This window comes from Scaptodrosophila lebanonensis, unplaced genomic scaffold, assembly GCF_003285725.1.
Source record: "Scaptodrosophila lebanonensis strain 11010-0011.00,11010-0021.00 unplaced genomic scaffold, SlebRS2 tig00000001-arrow-pilon, whole genome shotgun sequence".
NCBI lineage: Eukaryota > Metazoa > Arthropoda > Insecta > Diptera > Drosophilidae > Scaptodrosophila > Scaptodrosophila lebanonensis.
In genome coordinates, this window is record NW_022060529.1 from 8193908 (window position 1) to 8219236 (window position 25329).

General features: G+C 36.5%; 2 protein-coding genes across 2 annotated transcripts; one reads left to right on the forward strand and one right to left on the reverse strand.

The window, feature by feature from the left end:
* Positions 1-633: 633 nt before the first annotated feature.
* On the forward strand, positions 634-13619 carry LOC115633911 (lachesin). Its single transcript, XM_030531420.1, has 7 exons — positions 634-677; positions 3738-3848; positions 10559-10759; positions 10843-11168; positions 11243-11800; positions 12138-12324; positions 12407-13619. The coding sequence occupies exons 2-7, from the start codon at positions 3791-3793 to the stop codon at positions 12550-12552; spliced, it is 1476 nt and encodes a 491-aa protein (XP_030387280.1). The 5' UTR covers positions 634-677; positions 3738-3790; the 3' UTR covers positions 12553-13619.
* Positions 13620-14983: 1364 nt separating this feature from the next.
* LOC115633743 lies at positions 14984-25072 on the reverse strand. The gene is made up of 3 exons (XM_030531217.1): positions 24579-25072; positions 15589-15810; positions 14984-15519 (listed from the first exon to the last, which is right to left on the reverse strand). The coding sequence occupies exons 1-3, from the start codon at positions 24646-24648 to the stop codon at positions 15197-15199; spliced, it is 615 nt and encodes a 204-aa protein (XP_030387077.1). The 5' UTR covers positions 24649-25072; the 3' UTR covers positions 14984-15196.
* Between the last annotated feature and the right edge of the window lie 257 nt (positions 25073-25329).

Here is a 25329-nt window from a genome sequence, read left to right on the forward strand (position 1 = left end):
TAATTATAGTTATAGTGAAAATATCCATGTATGTACTATATACATATGTATGCGTTGTGGTTAGACACTAACTACTGAGTAAGAAATGTAAAAATTGTTGCTCAACACCGTTGTAAAAATATTTGAAAATATTCTTTTTTAAGTGATAGCATCAGGAAATTAGTATTTTAAGAGGTAATTTAAACAATTGTGCAGTAAATATGTAACCACACTATAGGTATTATTATGAGTATTTTTCATCAGAAATACCCACAAAAATTTGAATATATGTATACTGGGGAATTTTTATTCGGTTCCAGAATTTACATCAATGGCATCATGTTGACGTTTCAGTTTACAGAAATTTCCATTAAATTTCAACGTTTTTTAAACAACACTGGAATAAAAAATGTCGTGATGCTAACGGCTAAAAGGACTAAACTGTTAAAATGAACTTGAAGAGGGCGCCTTACTTTGACTATTTACCGATGAGGCAGCAGCAACAGCTTCAACTGCACACTGAGAGGCGACGCGTTCAAGAGAATTGGGAGAGTTGGGGCCCCGGCACCGTGTTCCATTCCACTGTGTATCTTAGTTTGGGGCTGTCGTTGTCATTGGCAGCACAATCTTGGAGCAGTACTCATTTAAAAAGCATCGCGTACGGTACGATACGGCGGCAAAACAGCTGCATACTCTAAGTACTTAAACACTTCAATTAGTTTCTATGTTACGGACATACGCATCGCTCAGTCACAATAAACTATGAATTTTAAAATTAAATTGGCGCTCGCGCAAAAACAACAACTCGCAAAATCAAGCCTCTATCAATACATTTGTATTTTTCAATACGAGCGTATACAGATAGATGTTTAATGTTTTCGGGGCGAAAGCTTTTCAAGTGCAAGTGTTACAACTGGGAGAACTGTTCATAAATCAAAAAAAAAAAATTACAATAATGCCGTTGCTAGCTACCTTTTGTTGTAACGTTTTTAACCAAATCTTTGTTGAGGGTCTCTCTCCAACGCTCCATCTCTCATTTCTTGCGCTGCCTGTATCTCGACCAGTCACAGTCCCAAAACCTGTTTGTTCCTCTAGGCAATGCCGTGTAAATGGCACAGGCATCGCTATCGCCATCGCCATTCATCCATTTGTACCTGGTTCGCTGAAGCCTGCACTGTGGCACAATGAACATAGCGAGCTCTGGACCAAAAAACACCAAAACCGCAATGTAGTTACCTGCCAAGAAATTTAAGCTCGTTTCCGAAATCATGCAACTTTTGAAAAATTGGTAAAATGCACGTAATTTTGCAAAATTATTGCTTTTCAGATGTTTAAATAGTTCAAGTAGTGATAAAATTGTTCGCTTTTTGCAAAATTAACCAATTTCCCTTTCGCAAAATTTGTTCGCTTTTGGAAACGGGAGGAGGCCTAATTATTGGCTACAACCTTGTGACTCATAAGATAGCCAAGCAGTGCAAAACTGCAATGCAGTTGTAAAGTTGGGCAGAGTTTCTGGGCTAAATGTGAATTTCGCTGTTTAACGGTACACCCCGCAGTCACCCGCACAACAACAACAGCAGCAGCAACAGCAATAATAACGAATCGAAATGCATTTGGCACTCGCTGCTATGCACGCCTCACAAATCGTAGAAACTAGTATGCAAATGGTTTGGCAAAAGTTCGCTGCACACATTCTATAAATATATAGAAACATGCATTTGTCGTTGTGCCTGCCAGCACTCGCAAAATTTTACAGAAATAATAAAAACGGTGCCAATCAAAGGCAAAAATGTGCAGAATAAATGAAAGCGAAATGGCAGAGACTGCGCCTGCGACTGCGACTACGACAGAGGGGGATGTTCTTGTTGTTTTTGTTGATGTTGATGTTTGTGTTGCGAGGCAAGACGTTGGCATTGGCGACCAATTGAAAAAGTTGCAGGGCAGCTGATTCATTTCAGGCAGAAGAAGGAAGCTAAAAAACGGGCCAGACAAGTGAAAACAAACGAAGAGGCAACGGAAAAAAATCTTTTGTTGTTATTTACGTCACCTACAAAGTTTTCGATTCAATTTCGGGCGGCATGCATTCCAGATACAGAGATACAGATACCAAACAAAATCAAGCCAACCAGCTGCATGCCTGCCGTTGCATGCCACACACAAACACACATGTACTTACATACATACTCACAATCAAATGACCCATCGAGTACTGCAGCTTGTATATGCATTAACACATACATGTACTACATGTTCATACATAGTACATACATAGTTCTACATACATATACATATAGCGGGAAGGAGAGCCTTGTGCCCGTGCTTTGGGTTCTGGGCGCTTTTCCATCTGTGAACGTAAACTTGAAGCACAATGTAAATAAACAAACATGCAACGAGCAAACAGCAATTGCATTCACAATTGATAAATTCATATTTTTGGAACACATACGTAACTATATATGTACATATGTATGTACATATAAACACATAATGTTTATATTTATGCCAAAATATATAGGTAAATACATTTGGCTTGAGTTTGTTTTCTGCAGCATATGTGTACATGCCCAGCCCCGTAAAAACCCGATATATTCTGAACAATACCAACTCCAGCATAGAACATTTAAAATTACAGAAATTTTAAAGATAGTATTTAATTACTGGAAAATCCGTATGTAAAATAAATATACAAATAATTTGTTTTCCTGCGATACGTTAGATGTCTAAATTCAATTTATATTATTTATGGGTTCTTATGGACTTTAATTCCCATGCAATTTTTCAATTTTCGATTATTGAACTTCCATTGAACGCATTTCCTTATCGCACAAAAAAATGCTGGACATGTTAATGTTTATTTTTTTAATTAAATTTTTTACCAATTGCGAACAGTGTTTTCTAAGATGCGAAACAACATTTTCAACATTTTGTGGGCATTTTTTGAGTTCTCCCATTTGCACATTAATTTATTTATATTCATAAACATATTTGCATGCTTTTGCATGCCATTTGGTATTGGGGTCCCACCAGCCCCCAGCAACTGCCCCAACCCATCGACCGACACACTTATGCACATATTTCTGCCGGTTGGCATTGAGTAAGAGAGGCAGGCAGGCTAGGCAGGTGATCGGCTAAGCTGGCTGGTGTAAATTAGCGAACTGAGCACAAAAGATTGCGATTTTCGCACACAGATCATAATATCTTTGAGATACAAATGCGAGTGTATACATGTGTATTGCATATTTGTGTGAATGCCTCGTATTTGTATTTGCAATGTGTGTATGCGCCTTGCATAATCATGTTTACCATTTAATCGCTACTCAACGAAAACTGTCCACTGTTTACTGCTAAAAACAACACGAAACCAAACACAAGTGCACAAGTAGGTGGAGTGGGGGGTTGGGGGAGACTGCACTTCAAGCCCAACAGCTGCAACATTCGACTTATGTACAAATTATTTTTTGACTCAACTTCTTATATCGGTGTTTCTTCGCATTCGGTATTCGAACAGAAAAATGTGCTGTTGGCTGATTCGTGGTTTGCGGCTAAATTGAAAATCGAAATTGAAAACTTAATCGCGATTGTTTTTCTTGGGCGCGTTTCCGTGGCGGGCCGCGAGTAGAAACATGCACACGATATGCATACGAAAGCAACTCTGATCGGTTGTCGGCACTTTGTGTTACCAATTTGCTTTAGCAATTTAATGGCAAATTAATTAAATTGAGTATCGCACCAACAACATCTCTACATATTAATTGCAGTTAACGATCTACCTCCGACACCACTACGAACACAAAATATAAAATCGATAACGATGAGGAATTTGACATGGCTCCTATTCCTCTATCTTTCAATGGGAATACTCTATAAAGGTAAGCCTTAAGGCAATAGTCCGTAAATGAAAGGCGTTAAGCCAACAAGCATGTCTCAATGTATGCGTCCGAAAAAGGGCATCCAAAACCTTATTAATATTAATTGCATATCAATAAAAAATACATTTGAATACAAACAAGAGAAAATGGTTAATGATAATGGGACATTATTCTTAATGTAGATGCTCATTATTTAGCATCTATAGCTTAGATTAGACCGCTTGATAATTTGTCGTGATCCCACAATAAGTTAAGAACGTATTACAGTATCTAGATAGAAGTTCTTGCACAGAGATATTTTATAATTGACAAATATACACACTATACGTTCAGGAAAGTGTGCACGATAGAGCGGCATTACATCCTCTGTAGAACTACGTAATTTATATATTTAAAGGTTTGTCATGCTATTTAATATTATTTAAAGACTTGTACATTTTGCTACGCTGTCGGTGGAGTAATACTTGTAGTAAGGGCTTTTCTGTTAAGCATGGGACTAACTGCCTCGTTGATTGTACATACAGACGATGTTAATACTTTTTATACATATACTTGTATATATATATAGGGACATCTGTATAGTATATATAGTTATTTGTGTAGCATTCCTAAAGATATACTGAAAATAATTCAAAATATTTTTGCCCAGTAACTCGTGTAACTTTCGCTTATTATTGATAATTGTTTTTACTACGGGTATTGTGGCATTCGATGTTCAATGAAATAGAGTATATAATAGATGTACATACATATGTATTAAGTGTGTATGAAGGTGCAAGCTTTTTGAATTGCCGATATCACTCGACCCGCCTAAAAAGACACTGCCAACCAGCTAACTAGCCGTCCAGCAACCCAGCGCGCCAGCAAATAGTATCTACAAGTACATGTGATATGACTGTGCCTATCAACTCGTTATTTCTTTACCACGTGCGTTTTTTGTTTTTTACTTAATTCTTATTTATGCTAAAGCCAGAGAGAGTGGAGCGTCATGGAAGCATGATTGTAGAATTTTTTCCATATCTTATCATTTTGTAGCGCAGGTGAGTGAGATGGGGGCGGTGGTGAGGGCAATGAGGAGGCAGCCTATCTTCTGTTGAAGAGTTATGGCGCAAATGCAGATAACGGTAAACATTCTACTGCACGTAAATACACATCTGTAGGTAGTGGTGGGCTGTAGTAAATAAGTACGTTTATACATGTATATACACTGAAAAAAAGAGGTATAAAAAATATTGAAACTTTCACTTTCGTGAATTTTAATACATTTTCATTTTTTTCTTTCCGAAATCACGAACAACTTATGGCTACTAAAATCGAATTCCTTCGAAGCATTGGCCATATTTTAGCATAAGTGTAGCACAAGACAGATGCAATCCCTTAGAATCCCGACAAGGCAACCATGTATTGGTTAAATTACACATATATTAAAATTTTGAGTTTTTTTCGGTACAATTTGGAAACATTTGTTCGACTTTTCTGAGTACTTCTGGGTTAAATCCCAAATATTTGATCAACAGAAAAAAATATTTAAACATGTTCATGGTTATTTCAATTTCTTGATTTTCGATTTGAAACTATTTTCAACAACTTATATCATCAGCTTGTAAATTGTCTTACTTCGTTATTTTCAATTATATTTCGGTTTCGATAGACCTAATCCCTTTTTTTCTCTTTTCGATTTTCTATTTAAAAAAGGCTCGACACAAAGGCCTAAATCTATTTAAAATATGAATAATGTGAACAATAATACTTAAAGTTCAACTGTTGACTGTGCAGAGATAATTTCAGTTTTTTGTAATAAGTAGAAATCTGTTATCAACTTCTTTGGGTTGTAGCCACCATTGGAAAGTATTTCCGAACATTTAATGAGGAATGCTATTTCTCCAATAAACATCGATGTTTCCAAATTTGGATGAATTCTTGAAATTATCTTATTTGTAAATTTTTGTAAAGTCGTCCTGAATGTCACACAACTTAACAGCTCTGCTCTGTATACAAACTTGGTTTTTGGATATTTTTAATAAAATTATTGGATAAAACACAAATTGAATGATTATTAATACAAACTTGACTTGACTTATTGATTTTATTTTCGCTAGTCGTATCAAATGATTAGGGTGACTTTTTTGAGTGTACGTGTTTTATCCGCAGAATATTTTCGTTAACTTGCCTCAACTTTTCTTGGTGTTGTTGGGGTGCTGGCAGAATTGACGCTTAAGCAAATGAGTTAAACAAATATTTGTTAGGTATACTTACTACACAGAAATACGACTACATATGAGCGTTCATAATAAGATATTTGCTCACATTTTTAGGCAGTCAACAACTGCCTCAACCCCATTTTCTTACAAGCAGCATACAACTTCTAATGTACTTTATATATCTACGAGTATGTTTGTGGATTGCTGCTTTTGCTAACAGCTATGAAAAATTGTTAATTAAAAGTTTATTTTCCCAAGCAGACTGTAATTTGTGAGAAATTGAAACCAAATATGGGTCTGATGATGCTTTCGAATAGTAGGAGTCTCTCCATAATTAGTGAATTTTATTATGCAAACATTGAAATGAACTTGGACTCACTTTAGATTAGAAGAGTCAACATGCTGGATTTCTTATCGCTCTCATTTTTTAATTGACTTGAATGGCTCTATATAGCTATATATTTACGCAAAAGTATTATATCAACTTGGCGATCATAAAATGCACACACATTACACAAACATATAATATAGATTTCTGGAAAAGGCATTTTCTGTAAAAGATCAGCATGCCAAAAATAATAATGACTGACTGCTCCAAAAATTGAAATATCTCAAGTTACACATGCCGATTGTCTGTGCGTTGTGTTCGTTGTTCCAAAATATATTTCAAAATTGCAAAATTTCCCACAAAATCGTATATTTATATATTGTGTCTGTGTGTGTGTACATCATTTGACCAATCATGACGAGTGTACGTCGCCGATTCTGATCGATATGCGTTCGTCTGAATTAAAAGCAATTGAAATCGGTTCTTTCAAATGTTGATGTGCTTTGGTTTTCCATTTCCTAGTCTTTATGCAAATCTATTAATTCGTACATATTCATAGCAAAGCGCTGGGCCTATAGTATAAGGTCACTACATGCAAACATTACTTATGGCACTTTGACGACCCTCTCCATTCCCGAATCTAGTATATTTTTTTGCGTTCAATATAAATTTGGTTTATGTACGAATAGATATAGACATATGTCAAATAATTTCTATGGCAATATATATAGTTGTATATTAGAGTTGTTTACAAACTGACCTCATACTGATGTATATAGTGTGTATTTCCAAGAAAACATATGTAGGACACAAATAATCTGAATTGTGCGCCGAACAGACACGCAAATAAAAACCTGTATGTTTACAAATTTGTTGGCGTCTAAGGAAACAATTTTCAGTTAAATAATATAATTGCAAATACGTATAAAATGTTGCACCGCATAAAAGCCTTTCTTTAATTTGTAAATAAACGGAAAAAGATGAGCTGCAACAGTTGCGACAAAAAGCTTCTAAAACCAGAAACCAGTTATGGTAACCCCAGATGAGCGAATAGTTTTATAAGGTTGGAATTAGCTAGAAGTATATGATTGATTCATACACACTTGTCCTTGATATACTCGTACTTATTTGAGTAAATACTGAAGTTTTTTTTTACGGGATATTGCGGGAATTTGCATATTATTCAAAGCATTAGTTTTGTCCATTACTTAAAGCATAGAATTATGCATTCCTTGAGGTGATTCTGGGTAGTTCCCAAAATTAGAGGTCTTTGTATGACCGGAAACGCTGCCATCATAAGTTATTGCTGATAAGAAAGATTGATAGAATATGAGTTATTTAGGCAACACAAGCCTTTTCAATGTTTCTAAAGAGTAAAGTAAAACTTTTCGCAGATAAGATTTTTGTTTGCAAAAATATGACTTTTGTAGCTAAAAAATTATGATGCGGTCAGAATTGTAAAATTATAGCAACGGCGACTTTTTGACCAATGTTTTGCTGCTAATTGGAGGTTTTTATAGGCAATTTTGAACCAGAGTATATCATTTTTTATTTATTCATCCAAAATATGTGTACTTTGTTTGTTTTATTATTTATTAACCATGAGTTATTTAAACCAAGCCAAATAAAAATGATAAATAATTATTAAATTACAATTTAAAGATTAGAACGATAATAAAGCTCTGTAAAGTAATTGTTGCAATACATATACATATTGAAATATTAATGAAATTAACAGTGAATCGACTTGCACTCGAGCTGCTTGGAACTGCTTGTTTATATCGCTTTCGAAATAACATCATGAACTGCTTGAGTGTGCTTGCTGGTGTGATTGGGAATACATATGCTCTATTGGAGTGGAAGGGTTGGATAAAAATTATATAAACCTTTGCATTAATACAGACGAAAATATCGGCAGACAGACGACCACTGATCTAGATTATGCATAATTTGTAGGGTCCGCCACGCCTTTTCTGTTAGCAACAAGTTAGCACTGCACATATGTATGTACATTTCTGTACATACATATGTACATATGTACATATTGGAATTCATATTTTTATGAGTTTTGTCTGCCTTGTGGAATTCACGGCTAATGGCATACGAAATTTCAATGCTCTGACGCCAACCTCTGACGGTGCAAAAGCGCACTCTTGTACAAGCAACTATGTACTTCTCTGTATACTCGAGAAATGTAAGTACATACAACAACAACAACGACAATCCATTATAACATTGAACTAGATGAGTAGAACAAGAGATGGGTCTGCTGGCGCCAGAAACCGCCGCGACGTCTTGACGCCATGTCCTACATTGAGGATTGCAGCACATGCTTCGGATTCGCACTCGCACTCACACTGTCTCTGAGTCGGTTTCAGCCCACAGCGGAGAGCAAACGATGGAGCTGAAGGAGCATTTGTGTGAATGTGTTGGTATGTGTTTGCACACTCAGCCAATGCTTCCATATGGCAGACTTGTAACGGTATGTGCGAGAAATGTTGTTGGTTTTGCTGTGCAGTTGAGTGGCTGCTGTGAGTGTGTGAGTGTTTTATTTGCAACCCTCGACATCAAGGGCAACAATGAGAGTAGAGAGAGAATAACTCACTGACGCACACGAAATGCTTGCATTACTCCTCCCATGACTGGCCTTTTCAGTTTTCAAACTCTGCGTCACTTTCATAGCCAAGGCCTATCCTTACCCCAATTCCAATAATCGTATAGAGTGCGGAGCAAGGGGCATCAATATACATATATTTATAGCCTTGACAAAAGCAACAACAGTTCCCCTTCTCTTGCCCCCAATATCAGAATCGCAGATTTTGATGTCTGGCCAATATTGTAATCGTGGCCGTCACAAACGGTGAAGGTCTCTTGATGGCCAGACCCAGACCCAGACTCAGATCACAGCATCTGAACATTTTTATATTTTATTTTTTGAAATGTTTTTTTGCTACTGCCACAACGGCGGCTCCAACATCCCATAAAAGGGGCGTCTGTGCGTGCCAGTATGTTGCAGTTGTTGTTGTTGTTGTTATTTCTGTTGCGGTTAGGCGGATATGAGTATTGGATAAGATAACTGGTTGGCTCTTTGCCTTTGATGCCAAACGGTTAAAGGTAAACTTTTTTATCTTCAAAAGATAACGAGTTGATTAAGCCAATTGAAGCCTACATACATGCCACCACCACATTGCGTAATTTTTTTTTATTTTTGCTGTGCGCTGCTCATCCGTGACATAGCCATATGGGTTTTCAATCCCATCTTGATCAATACGCTTGCCATGAGTCATGCATTGAAGTGGGCGGTGAATCATATACTATAACTGGAATTGCTGTTAAAAGTCATACAAATGAGACTTGTCTCTGCACAAACATGGAAACCTAATTACTATTTATATTTCAAATTGTCAATAAAAAACATGCAAATATGCCAAACCCAAGGCTTGAAGCACGCATTCAAATAAGAAAGGCTATCTCCGCTATTGCCTGAATACAAAGTAAATCATTTGTCCATTTATATAAAATTGTATGAACTTAAATGTTATTTGAAAAGCATGGCAATTTTTCACACAATCTTCTATATATTGGACTATCAAATAAGGATAAATGGAATATTTCAAATAATCTTATTGTAATTATAGTCAGAAATGATAACAATTCAGTAGAAACTGCAAGAAATTGTAAGATAATATTCAAGGTTATAATATTTTGTCAGAAAAATTTATTTAAAACACCTAATGTACTCTTGTACATTTCATGTACAGAGTATAACAAGGAGGATTTCAAAATAGCAATATTTAATGCTATTAATTGCAATTCATATAGGCATGTAAGATAAAAAGCCATAAATTGTGTCATTTATCTTGTCTAGGATTTTATGGAATCGTTTCTTCATCGGACTGTAATTCTCATCAGATTGATTTTATATCAAATTAAAGGTCAATAAGATTACTAAGGGTAAAAATCTCCAATCTCCCCGACTTTCAGCCGTGTGTGAATCAGAAAGACCTCCAAGATCTTGGATAGTTGATATATAGTATGTTGGAATAAAGCCCCACCTTCTTACATTTTTATAAATTAAACAAATATTTGAAATTCTGGAAATGGAATAATGTATGACTCGGAAAGTAACTATTTGCAATGACCAAACCTGTTAAATAAATCGTTTCAATGGTTCCTTTCAGATCGTTGTAATGCCTCCCCACTACCTGAAGATTACCAAGAAGACGAAGACTATTATGATGACGATGATGGGGAGCAGGGAACGTCATCAATCGGGCCTAGTGTTCCCAGTTCTCCCCCATATTTTGAACAAACCGACATTCTGCTGAATGCGAAGCCCGGCGATGACGTAATCATAAACTGTGACGTTCGAAATTATCAAAGTATGTTACCTGTGACTGTCTGAGGTGTTAGTCAAAATAAATAAAGTATATTGTCTCTCTTCCCCACACCTATACTTGAACAGTTTCTAATGCAGTGATGTGGTACAAGAATTCAAACATTGTGGCGAATGGTCAAAATGCTCTAACTAATAGGGTAGAGAGTATGAAAAATAATTCAATAAAGATACAGTCCGTAACTCTGGAGGACGCTGATGACTACTATTGTGTGGTCTTGCCGCAGAATGTGAGGCAACATACTAAATTGCAGGTGGTGGGCGCCCGACTGTCGATCTTCTGCGACGGTCGCGATGTTACGGACCGTTCGCAGACGTTCAAGCAGGGTGACAACCACAAGCTAGAATGCCGAACGAATCTGCCTAACAAGACTGACATTAAGTGGTCATTTAATGTAGGTGACTGCTTATCATTGTACACCAGATCTCTTACCGGTACAGACATACTAAACCCTTTTCCATTACACAGGGCCAGCGTCTTGACATTTCATCAAGTGAAGCTGAAAGCGGCGTAATTGTACTCGAGAACATTGAAGAAGATGACGCCGGCGTGTATCAATGCTTGGGAGATGATGGTAGCCGGGATCCACCGCACGGCATGGTCTCCATTGAGGTACACTACAGCCCCAATGTGTGGACCCACAGACATCATGTGAATGCCCAAGCTGGAGGCAATGCAGATCTGCATTGTGACTACCGCGCGAATCCCATCGCTTCCAGTTTTTGGTTGAAAAACGACAAGGTTCTAAACTTGTCCGAGAAGTACAAGATCATCAGCTCCACACACAAGGGCCATAACCGCACCACACTGATTGTAAAGGACATCAATGATAATGACTTGGGCGAATATCGGTGCACTGTAGATAATGTCATAGACTCGAAACAGGCGCGAGTGCAGCTCAGTTACAATCCGGAGACACCACAGTTCGAAGACAAGAAGATAGACGGCAGCCAGGTCACCTTGCATTGGCTGGTCCGAAGCCAACAACCTCTCTCGGAGGCCGTGCTTGACTACAAATTGTCTGGGGTGAGTTGAAAATCTTTTTCCTTTTTTTCTGCCTTTCATCGAGTTGGGAGTGAAAAATTTATGTATATAAAATAGATAGTTCCTCGAATGAGAACCATTTACGATTTCTACTTTGGTTTCATCACTCGAGAAACTATTGGGGTTGAAGAGGCTTCAAAGCTAGAAGATTAATAAATCTAACCGCCTCACCTTGGTTGGTTTTTAAAGAAAAAGGGTTAGGAAAAATGTATATATATTTTGAAGAGTATTGTTCATTTAGGAGATACTTTTAAAATGGTGATGATAATCATTCGCAACGCTTCAATAATTCTTGTATACTATTTGATTCATTCTGCAGTCGTATACTTGGAGCACTGTCTCTGTAATACACACGCAGCGTCATAACGAGACCAGCGGTATTTGGAAGATTAGTCATCAAATGGAGCTTACACCTGGTAATTGGCATGCACGTGTTAAGACGAAGAACACCAAGGGCTGGTCAAATTTCTCTCCGAGTCATGACTTTGTCATTCAAGATTTGGATGGTATGTGTGAAAAGAGATGAAACGTTTCTGAGATGACTATTTGAAAGTATCCTTTACTCTACGAAATTTTTGTATTCTACAGATTATAACGATAATTCGGACAGTGATCTGCCACCCGATGACCTCATGCGTGCTGGTTTTGGTGGAGGCGGTAATGGGGCATCGATGTTAAGGCATACCATAATTTACCTTCTACCAGGACTGCTCACAATGCTTCTACGCCATTAAGTGTGTTCTTTAGCAATTTGTACATACATACACACACACACCACACACACTATGCTGCACACAATTTTTTTGTAGAATTGCCATCGCTATATACCTGAGTATTGTAATTATACAGGCAAATGAGCTTGCAGCACTTTTAGCAGGCCCCTCTGGCATATGCTAAGGTCGCCCATAAGCACATCAAAGGGTTCAATGTTAATTCATGCACGCATAAGAAAACTTTACAGCAACAACAGTGCCAAGAAACATGCACAAAATGAATTGTATGAATTAGCTTAATTTACGTAAAGTTACAATTTGAATAACTCCGACGATCGGTTTTAAACCGCCCTAAACTAGTGTAGAATATTTATTTATGTGTCATCGTCACAGCGCCTATCTATCTTTTAGCAAACTCTAAATTCATAAAAACTGGATCTAAAGCTTGTGATTTCAACATCTTTAAAACATCTTCCATTCGTGTCATCATTAATTACCAATATTGGGATATTTTCATTTCTGACAATCACAATCAAAATATCAGATTTTTATTGTCCGAATATTTTAAATTGAAGCTTTGCCTTAAGTATGATACAAACATATAGTGAGTGTCAGAAAAAGATAGAATGGATTATACTAGATCTATGCAAGGCGTTTTTTCACACGACTACCGGTTAACCACTAGATTCCGATTGCGTTCTCTCCAGGATTGTGGTTTTCGTTTATCGCTTGCAATCGATCTTAATACATCGTCAAAGTATTTCATTTGCTTTCTTTCTCTTTGATGATCTATAACAGTTATGTTTAAAAGCAAAACAAAGAATAGATACTGATCGATTTTTGAGAGTAAAAAGGCCGTGTTAGAAGTCTCTTGTGTGGGTCCAGTCTAAGTTGAAAGCTACAAAGAAGTTTCCTTGTTACCTGATGAGATACAACATAGTTGAGAGTGTGCTTTAAAACAGCTTCACTGTACAAACATACATGCATAATGGAGTAATCGAAGATCGAATGTATGGACTAGCACTATTTTGTATAGCAAAGCGTACTTATTTATATAAAAAAAAAAATAAAAAACAAAATGAAATTTACTTATTAATCGAATTGCACTTGAAATATTATCCAGACCAAAGCTTATATATACATAAATACATACACACATGTGTACTTATTTTTACGAGTACAAAGAAAAACTCATCATGAAGAAGAAGGAGAAGAAGAAGAATGGTAAGATTGTATGGCGAAAGATCTGTACGGATATTGGTACTTATAAGGATGAATGAACAAGTGGTCGGCTGATGTATGTACATTAAAGTTAACAACAAATTATTGATCAGGTATTGGTCTCATTGTCGCTACTTGTTTTGCCAATAAAAAATAATCAATGGCCATACACGCACCGAGCGACCTTAACCATACCCATACAAATAGCGATACAAGAAATATAAGAATATATTTTATATACTTACGTTTTATTTAAGAATCATAACATTAGGAACAAGAAATGAATGTGCCAATTGAAACAATCTATGTAGGGATTGTGTGAGAGAGTTCCAGATTAAAGTACAGATGTATGAATTGATTTTAAAAGCCGGCCTACATACAAGTATAATACACACATATGATTAATGTCCAGTGTCTTAAACAAATATTGTAATTATTCCGTTTTAACTAATTTGATGCAACTTTAAGAAAATACATGCTATATACAAATACATTAAAAATAAGAAACCAAAGATGTTTATTGTTTTATTCATAACGCATTTGTTAGAAAAATTCCTTTATTATACATATTGGAATTTATTTTCTTAAAGGTTGAGTTATTTTTTTATCGATTTATGCTTTTCTATATTTTTTCCAAACTATAATACTATAGTTTTTTAATGATGAATACCTAATCCCCTCGCCCTTGTCTACACACACCATTCTAAAGTCCGGAAAAGCTATTTGATAATTCTCTTCTCACTTTTTTAAGATAATGATTCTTTAATTCTTCCCTTTGCTTAATTGTCTTGAAATCAAGCTGTCTGGACTTCAGGTATAATCATTTTAATTTTCTACTCAATTCATTTAGTATTAATATATGGACATTTTTGGCTTAGAAACATATCCGATCATGCTTCAATTTTAGATTGCTTCAAGTAAATTCAAAATGCTGCGTAGAAAGTCGTAAAAATTCGAGCCTAATCGGCCTTGAACTTTACTTTTAGTGTGAAGTGGATATAATCTTTCATCGGACGAAATTCTGAAGGAGTAGTGAGTAATTTTTTTTTTTTTCATTCAAAACAAAAATTGTTTATATTGCAAAAGACTTTTCTATTTAAACATGTCCGATTATTTTCTATATATATACATATGCGCACTACTTATTCGATGATAGTATTTAAAGATGTCAGTACAAAATGCAAAGCACTTCCTATTCCAATTGTAAGTCAAACGCTCAATCACATAGACATGCTTTTGTATACTTTGGCTTTTAATAAATAAATTGATTTTGTCTTTACAATTACAAAATTTTCCAATTAACAAGACCTATAATTCTTCATCTTTTTTTTTTTCTTATATACTTATGCAGATGTAATCAAGTTTTAGGGAGACAGAAACGCTTTCAAGCATATCCAATGGACATTAAATTTAAATGTAAATCTGTGCGTTATGCTAAGGTACTCTATATATTTATTTTAAAATGGTACAGAACCATACTCGAAGCGGCCGCCAGCAACCAGAGCGTGATCGTCACATGACTTTGGGCCGATGTAGAACTCTCTGGTGCTATAGCATCCAGGGAATGCTCATGCTCCAGCACAATAACTTTAGTGTGAACACGGATTTTTTGTGGTTCCACCTCACAATAGTAGTCGCCAGAACTTTGTGGGCTCGAGTGCAGTATTGTCAGCTCATATGTCTTAGGGTTGAGACTAAAGTTGGGAACTAGCACGCTATTTCCATTTGAGACCAAATTTTTTCCTTGATACCAGAGAACGACATTGTCTGAAATTGATGAGCAAATACATTTTAAATAGGCCTGTCCAGTTTACATATATTATGACTTTTACTGACCTTTGCCAACTTTATCATCGCATTTCAGTACAATGTTCTGGCCCAGAATTCCAGTCACATCAACTTTCGTCCGGTTGGTCCAAGTGCTGGGCATCTTTGGAAAACTGGATGAAGAAGAGGCGCTGGTACCAGACTTACTTTGCTGACTTTGATCATTGGGTTCTCCGTAGTCGTAATCATCTGCCATCATTTGATCTTCTTCGATGGCGGGATGTGAGAGCACTGAAAATATTCAAAATCAATTAAAAATGATGTCAGAGCTGAACGAAATTTAAATAAACTACGCACGCAGTTTGCAGCTTTTGTAAACAGAAGTAATCGGATATAGCTAATTCAAAAAGCAGGGCAATTATATTGTTATTCGAGCTATCAACACAGACATACAACATTTTCAATAGATTTGTTTGTTGTTATTGTTTAGAATCAGCATAGTAATTAATAATCCTACTTTTAGTTTACAAAGTAAACATGATTGACGAGTAATTGTATGGCTTTCAAATTGTGAACTGCTAACATTTGCCTATATTCTTCAATGTAAAATAAATGTTTAATCTGTGAAAATATTTATATTTTCTCTGATTTTTTTTAATTTGCTATGAACATTCTGAAATAACATCATCAATATATTATTATTATGAGTGCAATAAAACATGAAAAGAGCAACATAACCTAAAAGTGAACCCCTAAAGTATGCTGTTCTAAATTTTAAATTTTATTTTTATTACCATTAAGCAAATTATTGTTATAGTAATGAGAATGTTTCAAAAAATTAAATCTCTTCTCACACGGAAAGATAAAATTGGCGGCATTGAAACCAATTATATTTTTAAAGAGAGTTTCAAAATAAAGAAACTGACAGTTCTGTTCGATACGATTGAGTTTAATTTTGTTGGCTTCATATTTGCCAATTCCGTATTGTAATCTAAAAAACTCAAAATATTGATGACTAATACACATTCATATGTACATATTATAAATTATCTTTAATCTCTTGAAGAAAATATATGCAAAGGGCAAAGGTGAATTGCATCATTCTGTCAATACCCGTATGTTGGAGAGCGATCACTTTTTATTCGAGGTATGTATTTATTTTTATATTTCTTATTCCCTTTTACTCGATTTTTGTCATTTTGCCATGAATAAATATTGTGTCGTTCACGGAATTGCATTCTTATGGGTTTACTCTAGAGGACAGATACCATCACCACATTCATTCGCAGAACCATACCCTCACTGAATAAATAATGCGAGCTTCAAAGGCTGGCGAATATCGGCTTAATGTTTAATTATTTCGCCCTTGTATGTATTACAGTGTGTGCATGTATTTTCTTTTTACATTCCCTCTTCTATATATTCTGTCGAATGAAAACATTTTAAGGAAATGGGGTCACATGAAAATGGGTGCATGGCCATACGAAAAACGAAAATGAAAATAAGTAAAATGGAAAGAGAAAACATTGCCTGCGTGTCCGCGTCCGCGTCCGCCTTTGCCTTCGCCTCCGCCAACCCTCGCCCGTGTCGAACAACACGTTGGGCGAGCCGCTCCGCCGATCGCCGCACCCACATGTGTCTGTCTGCCATGCCATGGACGCTGCACTGACATCGGTGCCATAACACATAACATACATACATACATACGTACATTTATATGCTGCTGTTTGGTCGGTCCGCGGGGGCAGTAGCCGCATGCTACTTCATTTTTTTGGGTGTCGGTGTCGACAGCGGCGTTGTTGACGACGGCGGTGGACAGAAAAGAATATAAAAAAAACGAAAGCATTTCACAATAGTGTCCGTTTTTCAACATGGCTGCGGGTCATGGCAGGCGAAGGCTAGCCGCAGTGGCACGCTGGCTGGCAGGCGGATTGTGAAAAAAAAGTTTAAATTTACATTTGTAGCGAGCTTCTGCTTCTGCCATTTCTGGCGTCACGTTTATGATGTTGTTTTTGTTGCTTTTTATTGTCGTATGCGTTCTCATTCTCCCCGCCAAAGAATGCACACAACAACAAACACTCACACACACACACACGCACGTGCGAGACAGTGAGTCTATGTGTTTATTTATTATAGCCATTCTTGTTATTGTCTCTTTCATTGTCGCTGCTCAGTGTTGCATGCTGAAATTTTTTAGCTTCTCATACACACTGACTGGGCTTCCAGCTCTCTGCTGCAAACGCATAACCATAACGGACAAAAAAGAGTAAGCACACATGTGCATGTACATACACATGTACATGTATGTACATACACATGTACAGCCAAGTGTGAAAGCGAACGAACGGCGATCAACGATTATAAAAAGGCGCACAACAAATGGAGGACAGTTCATTAAATGAATTACAATTTTGTTTTTTCGCTTTTCGTACAAAAGTTATGCGCGCGCATTCTTCGTATCCATGGTGATCGGTTTTGTGTATCTGCACATTTAAAATGCACATTCATTCACGCACACACACACACCCTCAAAACCCCAAACCGCGGGCTGCCGTAAAATATTCAATAAGAATTAAAAAAATGTTTACGATCAAAATACTGCTGTTCTTACATACTTCCAAATAAAAGAACTTCGAAAGCTGATGAATCAAATATAGAAAAGGCTATTTCGTTTAGACATAATACAATAGTTTCCATTAAAAAGAATTTGGGAATCGTTTTATGTTGCATTTTCCTAATTTTATAGTTGTTATGAACAGCCATTAAGACTAGATATTTTCTAATGGAAAAACTATTATAATTAAAGCTTATTACTCTTTAATATAAAACAGACAAATATTTAACATTAGAAGGAAAGTAAATTTAATAATTTAATAATTGTTATAGCAGCTATTAAAGATCTTAGGACACAAAAATAATTATTAAACTACAACCTCCGCTTGAAAAGGCACGGAATTATCAAGTAAAAAAATGATGAGATTTTGCCTGTGAATTTTGTTTTTAGTTTATTGCCATAAAGCTAAAGGGAATAGTCCTATTCCTATGAAACCATTAGGAAAGTCAAGTTTTAAAATATACAAAATTGTGCTGCTGCCCTTAATGTTATTGAAGTATCAGATAAGGCAAGCTTTTTGGTTAAAGATAACCATTTTTGTTGTTTTTGGTTTTGCGTTTTAATTGGTACCTAGAACTGGGCCAAAACCATTTATCATAACAACGATGATTCTGAAAATTTCAGCTAATAACCCCAGCACCGACTTAGATGACCATTAGAAAGTCAGTTAATGAACACGGACTGGGGATAGGGACAGGCATCCGGTAGTGCTCAGTCACTCTGAGCCAGACGCTGGCGCTGAAATCATCCAAGTGCAGCATTTTGGGTTTTACTACCTGTGATAAGCCGCAACGATGCAGCATTTGGGACAGCAACTACATACTATAGGTATGTACATATGTATTGATGTACAGACATACATCTGTATGTTTGTATGTAAAAGCGCATCGCTCTGATCTTTGATCTCTCCTGTCTGCATTTTCAGGTTCAGGTTTTCAGGTTGCTCGGCCCCTACGTGACTGACCGGTCGACGGGACAGACAACGACTGCGTTATACGAGCCGAAAATTGTTAGAGCAGTGGTGTGGCAGATAGAGACATGAAGCGAAGCGGATAATGATAATGGCATTTCGGTTCTTTGAAAACGATCAGGTTACCAAGCTGAGAGATGTGCGTATGTCTATATAAATAAGCAGGACTACCTACGCGCCGGCGGACCATTTGCACTCGGGCAGATGTGCATTAAAACACATACACACACTTATACACACAGGCACACTGACTCACAAGCACAATCATTGATTGACAAAAACCACCGCAGATGTGCAAATTGTTCGCATTCCAATTCCAATTTTAGGGGAGCGTTGCGCGAAACAACGGGTTTTGTTAGCCAAAATTGGCAGATGTTTGGTCCATGCTCATCAATAAATCGCCAGACTTTTTAAATTGGCATTGAACATTTAAATTTACCATATTTGTAGTACGCCAAGTTGGTGCACTTAAAATTATTTGAGAATCATAAATTTAAATTTCTAATTGGTACACAATATTAGCTTAAATATATTTATGTTATGTTTTATGGGATATCTAGAAAACTCTTGTATTTCAAATGTAGCCGCAATGAATACGAATCTTATATTTTGTAGATGGAAAAATATTTCCATTTCCTTTTTTCGGCTAAATTCAATAAAGTTGAAGCTTTTATTAAAATTGAAATTTTGCGACCAATCTTGATCGAGTGCTGTAACAGCTAACTTTTGCGTAGTCTGGATTAGTGAGTCTTGTAGCAGCTAGCCTTTTCGGAGCTTTCCCACCACGTGTAATTACAAAGTGTGCAACTCTAATTTCTCCCAATACGTATGTATGTATGTTTATTTTCTTCCATCTCTTTATTATCGTAGCACTAAACAGCTTTTCCAGTCACTTTTCTCTCCTTTTTTCTCACTTCATTCGCACTTTTTTGGTCCTTTAAGTCGAATCAGCTCAAATACTAGATAAAGAATTTTATTTTTATAGTATGCATATTAAAAAATTTCTTAAATGAACAACTCCAAAAAGCAAATAGTATTTCTGCAGTCATATTTCATGTGAAAATTTTATGGAGATTCATCATGCTTTACACGATTTTTCCATTTCCATACCCATAACAATTACAGTGGACGAATTAAGTTTCTACGCATTCGCATACGAGTATACTATACATATGTAAGTCCATTAGTATTCATACACATATGTGTGTTAATATGTAGATATATGTATATGTAAGTACTTATATACATTGTTATGCACAACAACAATATATCAAATCTTCAATCCAAATATAGAATTATGAATGTACATATGTACAATGATTTCACTTAAATGGCTCTCTGGGACTATCAGTTTTCCATTGTTATTGTTCACTCAATTCGTCTGGTGGCTATGGCTCGTCTCGATCCGATCGTCATCGATTGTTCTTTGCAACTACGCCAGCGCCAGCGAATGCTTTAAAATTTCTAGCACACATCCATGAAACATTTCCCGTTGCCGAAAGTGCACGTGTCGGCACTTACGCTAAGCTTCGGAGCCCAGAACCAGAATGCGATATCTCTGGCGATCTGTGCGGGTGCGGGCACATTGCCAGCAACTTGTAGACGTCAATCGTCAAATAGTCGAAAACCATAGCCACCATATAGACTGTAGACCATGCCTCCCACTCGCAACCCTTTTTCTGAGCCATGCTCGGTCAACAAAAGTCTTGGCTAGAGTCGAAACAGAGAACTCTTCGACTACGAATACGCCTATTGCATATTAAGGCGTTGCCATTACCATTGGCTCGGGTTCGAGTTCGGGCTCGTGTTCCATTCAAGTGGTTGTGGTATGTAATTAATATGCGGCACTCCTTTTACAGCTGAGAAATTATTTAGCGCAAAAGGCAACGATTTTGTTCTCTTGTACATATTATTATTTATTGCTTTGCTGGTCTTTGGCCTTTTTTCTTATTATGACTCGATGTCTGTGTGTTTTTGCCTACTGGTGGTGCCCTACAAGACCTAGACAGTCATCATTGAGGAAGTTGCAATGCAAAGTAAACGATTGTGGTTACACAAAACATACGCAAATTTGTTAGGAACTCATGGTGAGACAAGGAAATTATTTGCATACCATTTTAGTATCAAAAGTGTGTCTAATGGAGAAATTTATTAAAAAAAGAAAATGTTAAAGTGGCTGTTTTTGGACACAATTTTTAGCCTATCAACATTTGATACTCAGCATTGACTATCAACAACTGATTATAAACATTTGACTATCAACATTTGATTATAAACATTTACTTGTCTTCAAAACGTTTTCTTTTATTAGACTAAGACTATACGAGTATGATAATGAAGAGTTTTGGGTGGTAAACTTTGTCAGCGACTTTTAAAATACTTTGAATTATATATAATTATAATCCCACTATAAAATAATTATTTAAATCAACATAATTACGAAATTAATAAACTATGAACTTGTTTCAAAAGCCAAGTACAACTAAGTTTCTTTTAAATATTATTGAACTAAATACTAAAAATATTACAATTTAAAAAACTATTTATGATATTATTATAAGAACTAGAAATCCGCTGCCGTGAGTGCGTCGTGAGCAGAAGCTATCACGATTTAAAATGAAAAACTTTAGGTATTTCTGTCTTGCTAAGCAGTTACAGCTACCTATGTATGTTTTCAAATTTTTCATAGTCTTTCATGTATGTTAGAGTAATTTGTTCCATTTTGATTACAATTATGGATCATTGTATCCACCACACAAACATATAATTGGGGGGCCCGAGACTGGCTTGTGCTGCACAGCTGTATCATCTTCATTACGATCATCACCATTATGATTGCGCTTTATGTTTTAATATAGCACATATACATACATATGTACATAGATAAATATGTACAATGGTACATACATAAATATGGAGAGAAACTATGCAGCCACACATGCTCAAATAATAATAATGCCCGCTTGCCTCTTCGCGGCACTTGAGGCTTGAGGGGCACACTCGCCCGCACCCCAGAGCTGCAGTCAATTCGCAGCTCTGTTAAAGTAAATTGATTCTTTAATTGTCGAGAATTGGTTACGAGTTTGCTTAACTCGCTTTGCTGCTGCTGCTGATGTTGTTGATGCCACCAAATGATGCCGCCGAGTTGTCGGTGCCTCTACCATTGCCAGACCCGTGCCCTGCCCCCATCTGCGCGTGGCACCAACATCAACTCATTCACTTACTCACTATATACATACATATATACTATGTATATATGAATGTATGTACTTGTTTTTATGAGAACGAAAACGAGTGCCGCATTCAACTCTTCAGATACTCCAGCAAACTCGTATTTGCCGATGTCTGCAGTCCTGAGGCGTATGCGTCAGTCAACATTCCAGACTTGCTTTTGCATGAGTCAGAGTCGGAGTTGGAGATGAAAATAAATGTAACCAACGGCACCTCAGAAGCATTGTGGTTGCATAAGAATATCGTGCGAAATGGTTGTCGCCTATTCGAATTTCAAATTCGCGGCCACACGATCCCCAATTCTCTGAACCCATCAAGCAGACTGGCATGTAATTGAATCCCTTTTTCATATGTCTTTTGTAAAAAACAGACTGGCAGAAGAAAGGGCAAACAGGACCCGACTCCGATACCACAAATAACGTCCAAAAACATAAAGATATCCTCAAAACATAGTGAGGTATTGAATGCAAAAATTAATAAAGGATAGCTTGTTTACGATATCGCAAGGAACAAAACGAAAATAATTATACTAAGAACGATTGAAGCACTGATAGTTCATTATTATGTATGATATGTAAAGTAATAAAGGTACTTATTTATGGATTGTAAGATACTTGTAGATAGATAAAAATATGCCAGCTTTGGAAGTTTGTTGTCCCTAGATTTTGAGGGATATGCAGAACAACATACGAACAGGCTGACTGACTTGGCTATGACGATTCAATCGCCATGCTGATCGATGTAATATATATATTTAATTTCTTCATATACTCTTAACTAATTGGATATGAGGTATGGAAGAACGGGTAACAGGCTAACAGCAGAGTAAATAATAATGGAAGACTTGCTGATAATCGCTTGATGGATGAGCGCATATACATAAGTATAATATATTTAGTTTAGATATTCAATGCATATATTTGAATTTCTATCTTTCATTTATCCTGTTTATTTGCAGAGCATTAGAAAAGGGAGGGAGCAGGAAAGGAAAGCAGGGAGTTTCTGTAGCAGCCCCTTCCGCGCCTAGCCAGAGACGTTCACACGCTTCTTCGTCTCGCTTCTGTGCCCAAAGCAATAGCACTGATATTGCCAATTAGTGGCAGAAAGGACAGAACTCTTTGCCTACCTGAATGCCACACTTTACGCTTTTCACACCGGATGTGTGGTGTTGCACATATTGTTATTGTTGTTGTTGCTTTGTGTTGTTGCCCTTGTCTCGACAATGTTTGCTTTTTGTAATGCATCGCCATTGTTAATGCTATTATTAAGCGCCGTTGGCATAATTAGTATCGTAACCAATACACGACGAATGCCCAAACACCCCAAGATAATGCATCAATATTGAGAAATTCGCTTCCTATATGAAATGAGTTAGTGGTGGATTGAATAAATGCATAAATATGTGCAAGCTGCACGGATTTATTGATCGCGATAAATAACTGCATTAATGTGACAGCGGACTGCCTCGTCATTTCCTATAAATTACAAAATTTTACTGTCTACGAGTCTACTTAACAGTTCAAATGATTGCAAATGCGTAAAATGTTGAATGACATACAGATATTTTAAATTTCCGGGCAGAGATGATTCATTGGAGAAGACTATGATGAAGAATTTGGCGCAAGATTAAATTTATAAGTATGTATATTGAGATGAACCTGTGGTTTTTCTGTAATGACTTTAATCGCGATTAACTACAAAGAAAACTTAGGAACTCAAATGGTTGAAAAATATAGGTACCTGAAATATTGTACATATAAAATGCAGATTTTATAAATTTCCGGCAAAAGATGATTCAGAGGAGAAGAATCAAAAGACACATTTTTACTATAAAAATTCTAATTGGCTTAAATGGAATTCGGTAAAGAGTTGATGATTAATGTTGGAGATGAATCAGTGTTTTTTTTTTCGACCTAAATCGGGACTCACTTGGCTCGACTTGACTTTTTCATGAACATATGTAGGTCACAAATTCCTCAACAAACAATCAATTCTATTCTATTTACACGACGACACGAATATGAAACGCATGTCTATTTGACGATGCATTTCAAATCTGATGTTCTTCTGATGTACTTCTCCGATTAGTCAGTTCAAAGGGTCCCCCACTGCACACATAATCACACATTTCTAAGTTGTCAGTGCATACATATTTATGTATGTATTAAGATTAGATTATTTCCTGTTGCAACGCTGAACTTTGATTTTCAATACCGGTAATCGTTTTGAATTTTAAAAACTTACCCATGCAGGAAACAGCCAACATTGAAACGGTTACCATCAGGAGTTTATTTAGTTCTGCGCCTCCAACCATTTTTTCCAACTCTGTCTTTACCGCTTAAAGCCCAAATGTGTAGTAATAAGTAGTTTTAAAATTTGTGTCACAAGACTCTGATTCTTGTTTATTTATTTATTTTTATTTCGACTTAACGAATTATATCGCCGCGTAATCAAAAAAATTGTCTTTAGCGCCCCAATTTCTTGCCTACATATTCAGCACTTTTTAACGGTTTGTTTATTTATTTGTTTGTATGCGATTTTGTTTTGATTTCTTTGAATTCTTATCCAATGTAGTTCACACTCTGAGTACCACTTCAGCACTTTGCCCAAAACTGTCAAGTTTCACGATCTTTGCGTGCGTGAAAATTTTGGGCGTCCAATTTATGAAATGACTTTTGAAATTTGAGTTTCGGGGCTTGGTTTTTCCGGGGAACGTATGTATGTAGACCGGGTCGTTGTCTTTTCGGCGCAACAGTGGAAATACAAATGCTGCTGCCCGTTGAGGTTGACTACGAACGCAGGGTGACAGCAACGACAGAAACGCACAAGCATTGCGTTGGTGCCGGTTGCTTAAAGAGAGAGCGAGCGAGAGAGTGGGTATGCGTAAAGAGTTGTTTAAAGAGAAATGGCTAAAGAGCAAGGCTAATCACAAGGCGTGTTGCTGTCAGAGAGCAGTGTGTTGTCAATTCTCAAACGTCAAAAAAGCTGGATCAGC

Bases quoted from the DNA above. Each gene is read 5' to 3' on its own strand.
- LOC115633911 (XM_030531420.1), top strand. From the start codon at position 3,791: ATGAGGAATTTGACATGGCTCCTATTCCTCTATCTTTCAATGGGAATA. The intron at 11,801-12,137 runs GTGAGTTGAAAA...TTCATTCTGCAG, and splicing joins TTGACTACAAATTGTCTGGG to TCGTATACTTGGAGCACTGT. The intron at 12,325-12,406 runs GTATGTGTGAAA...TGTATTCTACAG, and splicing joins TGTCATTCAAGATTTGGATG to ATTATAACGATAATTCGGAC.
- LOC115633743 (XM_030531217.1), bottom strand. From the start codon at position 24,648: ATGGTTGGAGGCGCAGAACTAAATAAACTCCTGATGGTAACCGTTTCA. The intron at 15,811-24,578 runs GTAAGTTTTTAA...GAATATTTTCAG, and splicing joins GTTGGCTGTTTCCTGCATGG to TGCTCTCACATCCCGCCATC. The intron at 15,520-15,588 runs GTCAGTAAAAGT...CATCAATTTCAG, and splicing joins CGATGATAAAGTTGGCAAAG to ACAATGTCGTTCTCTGGTAT.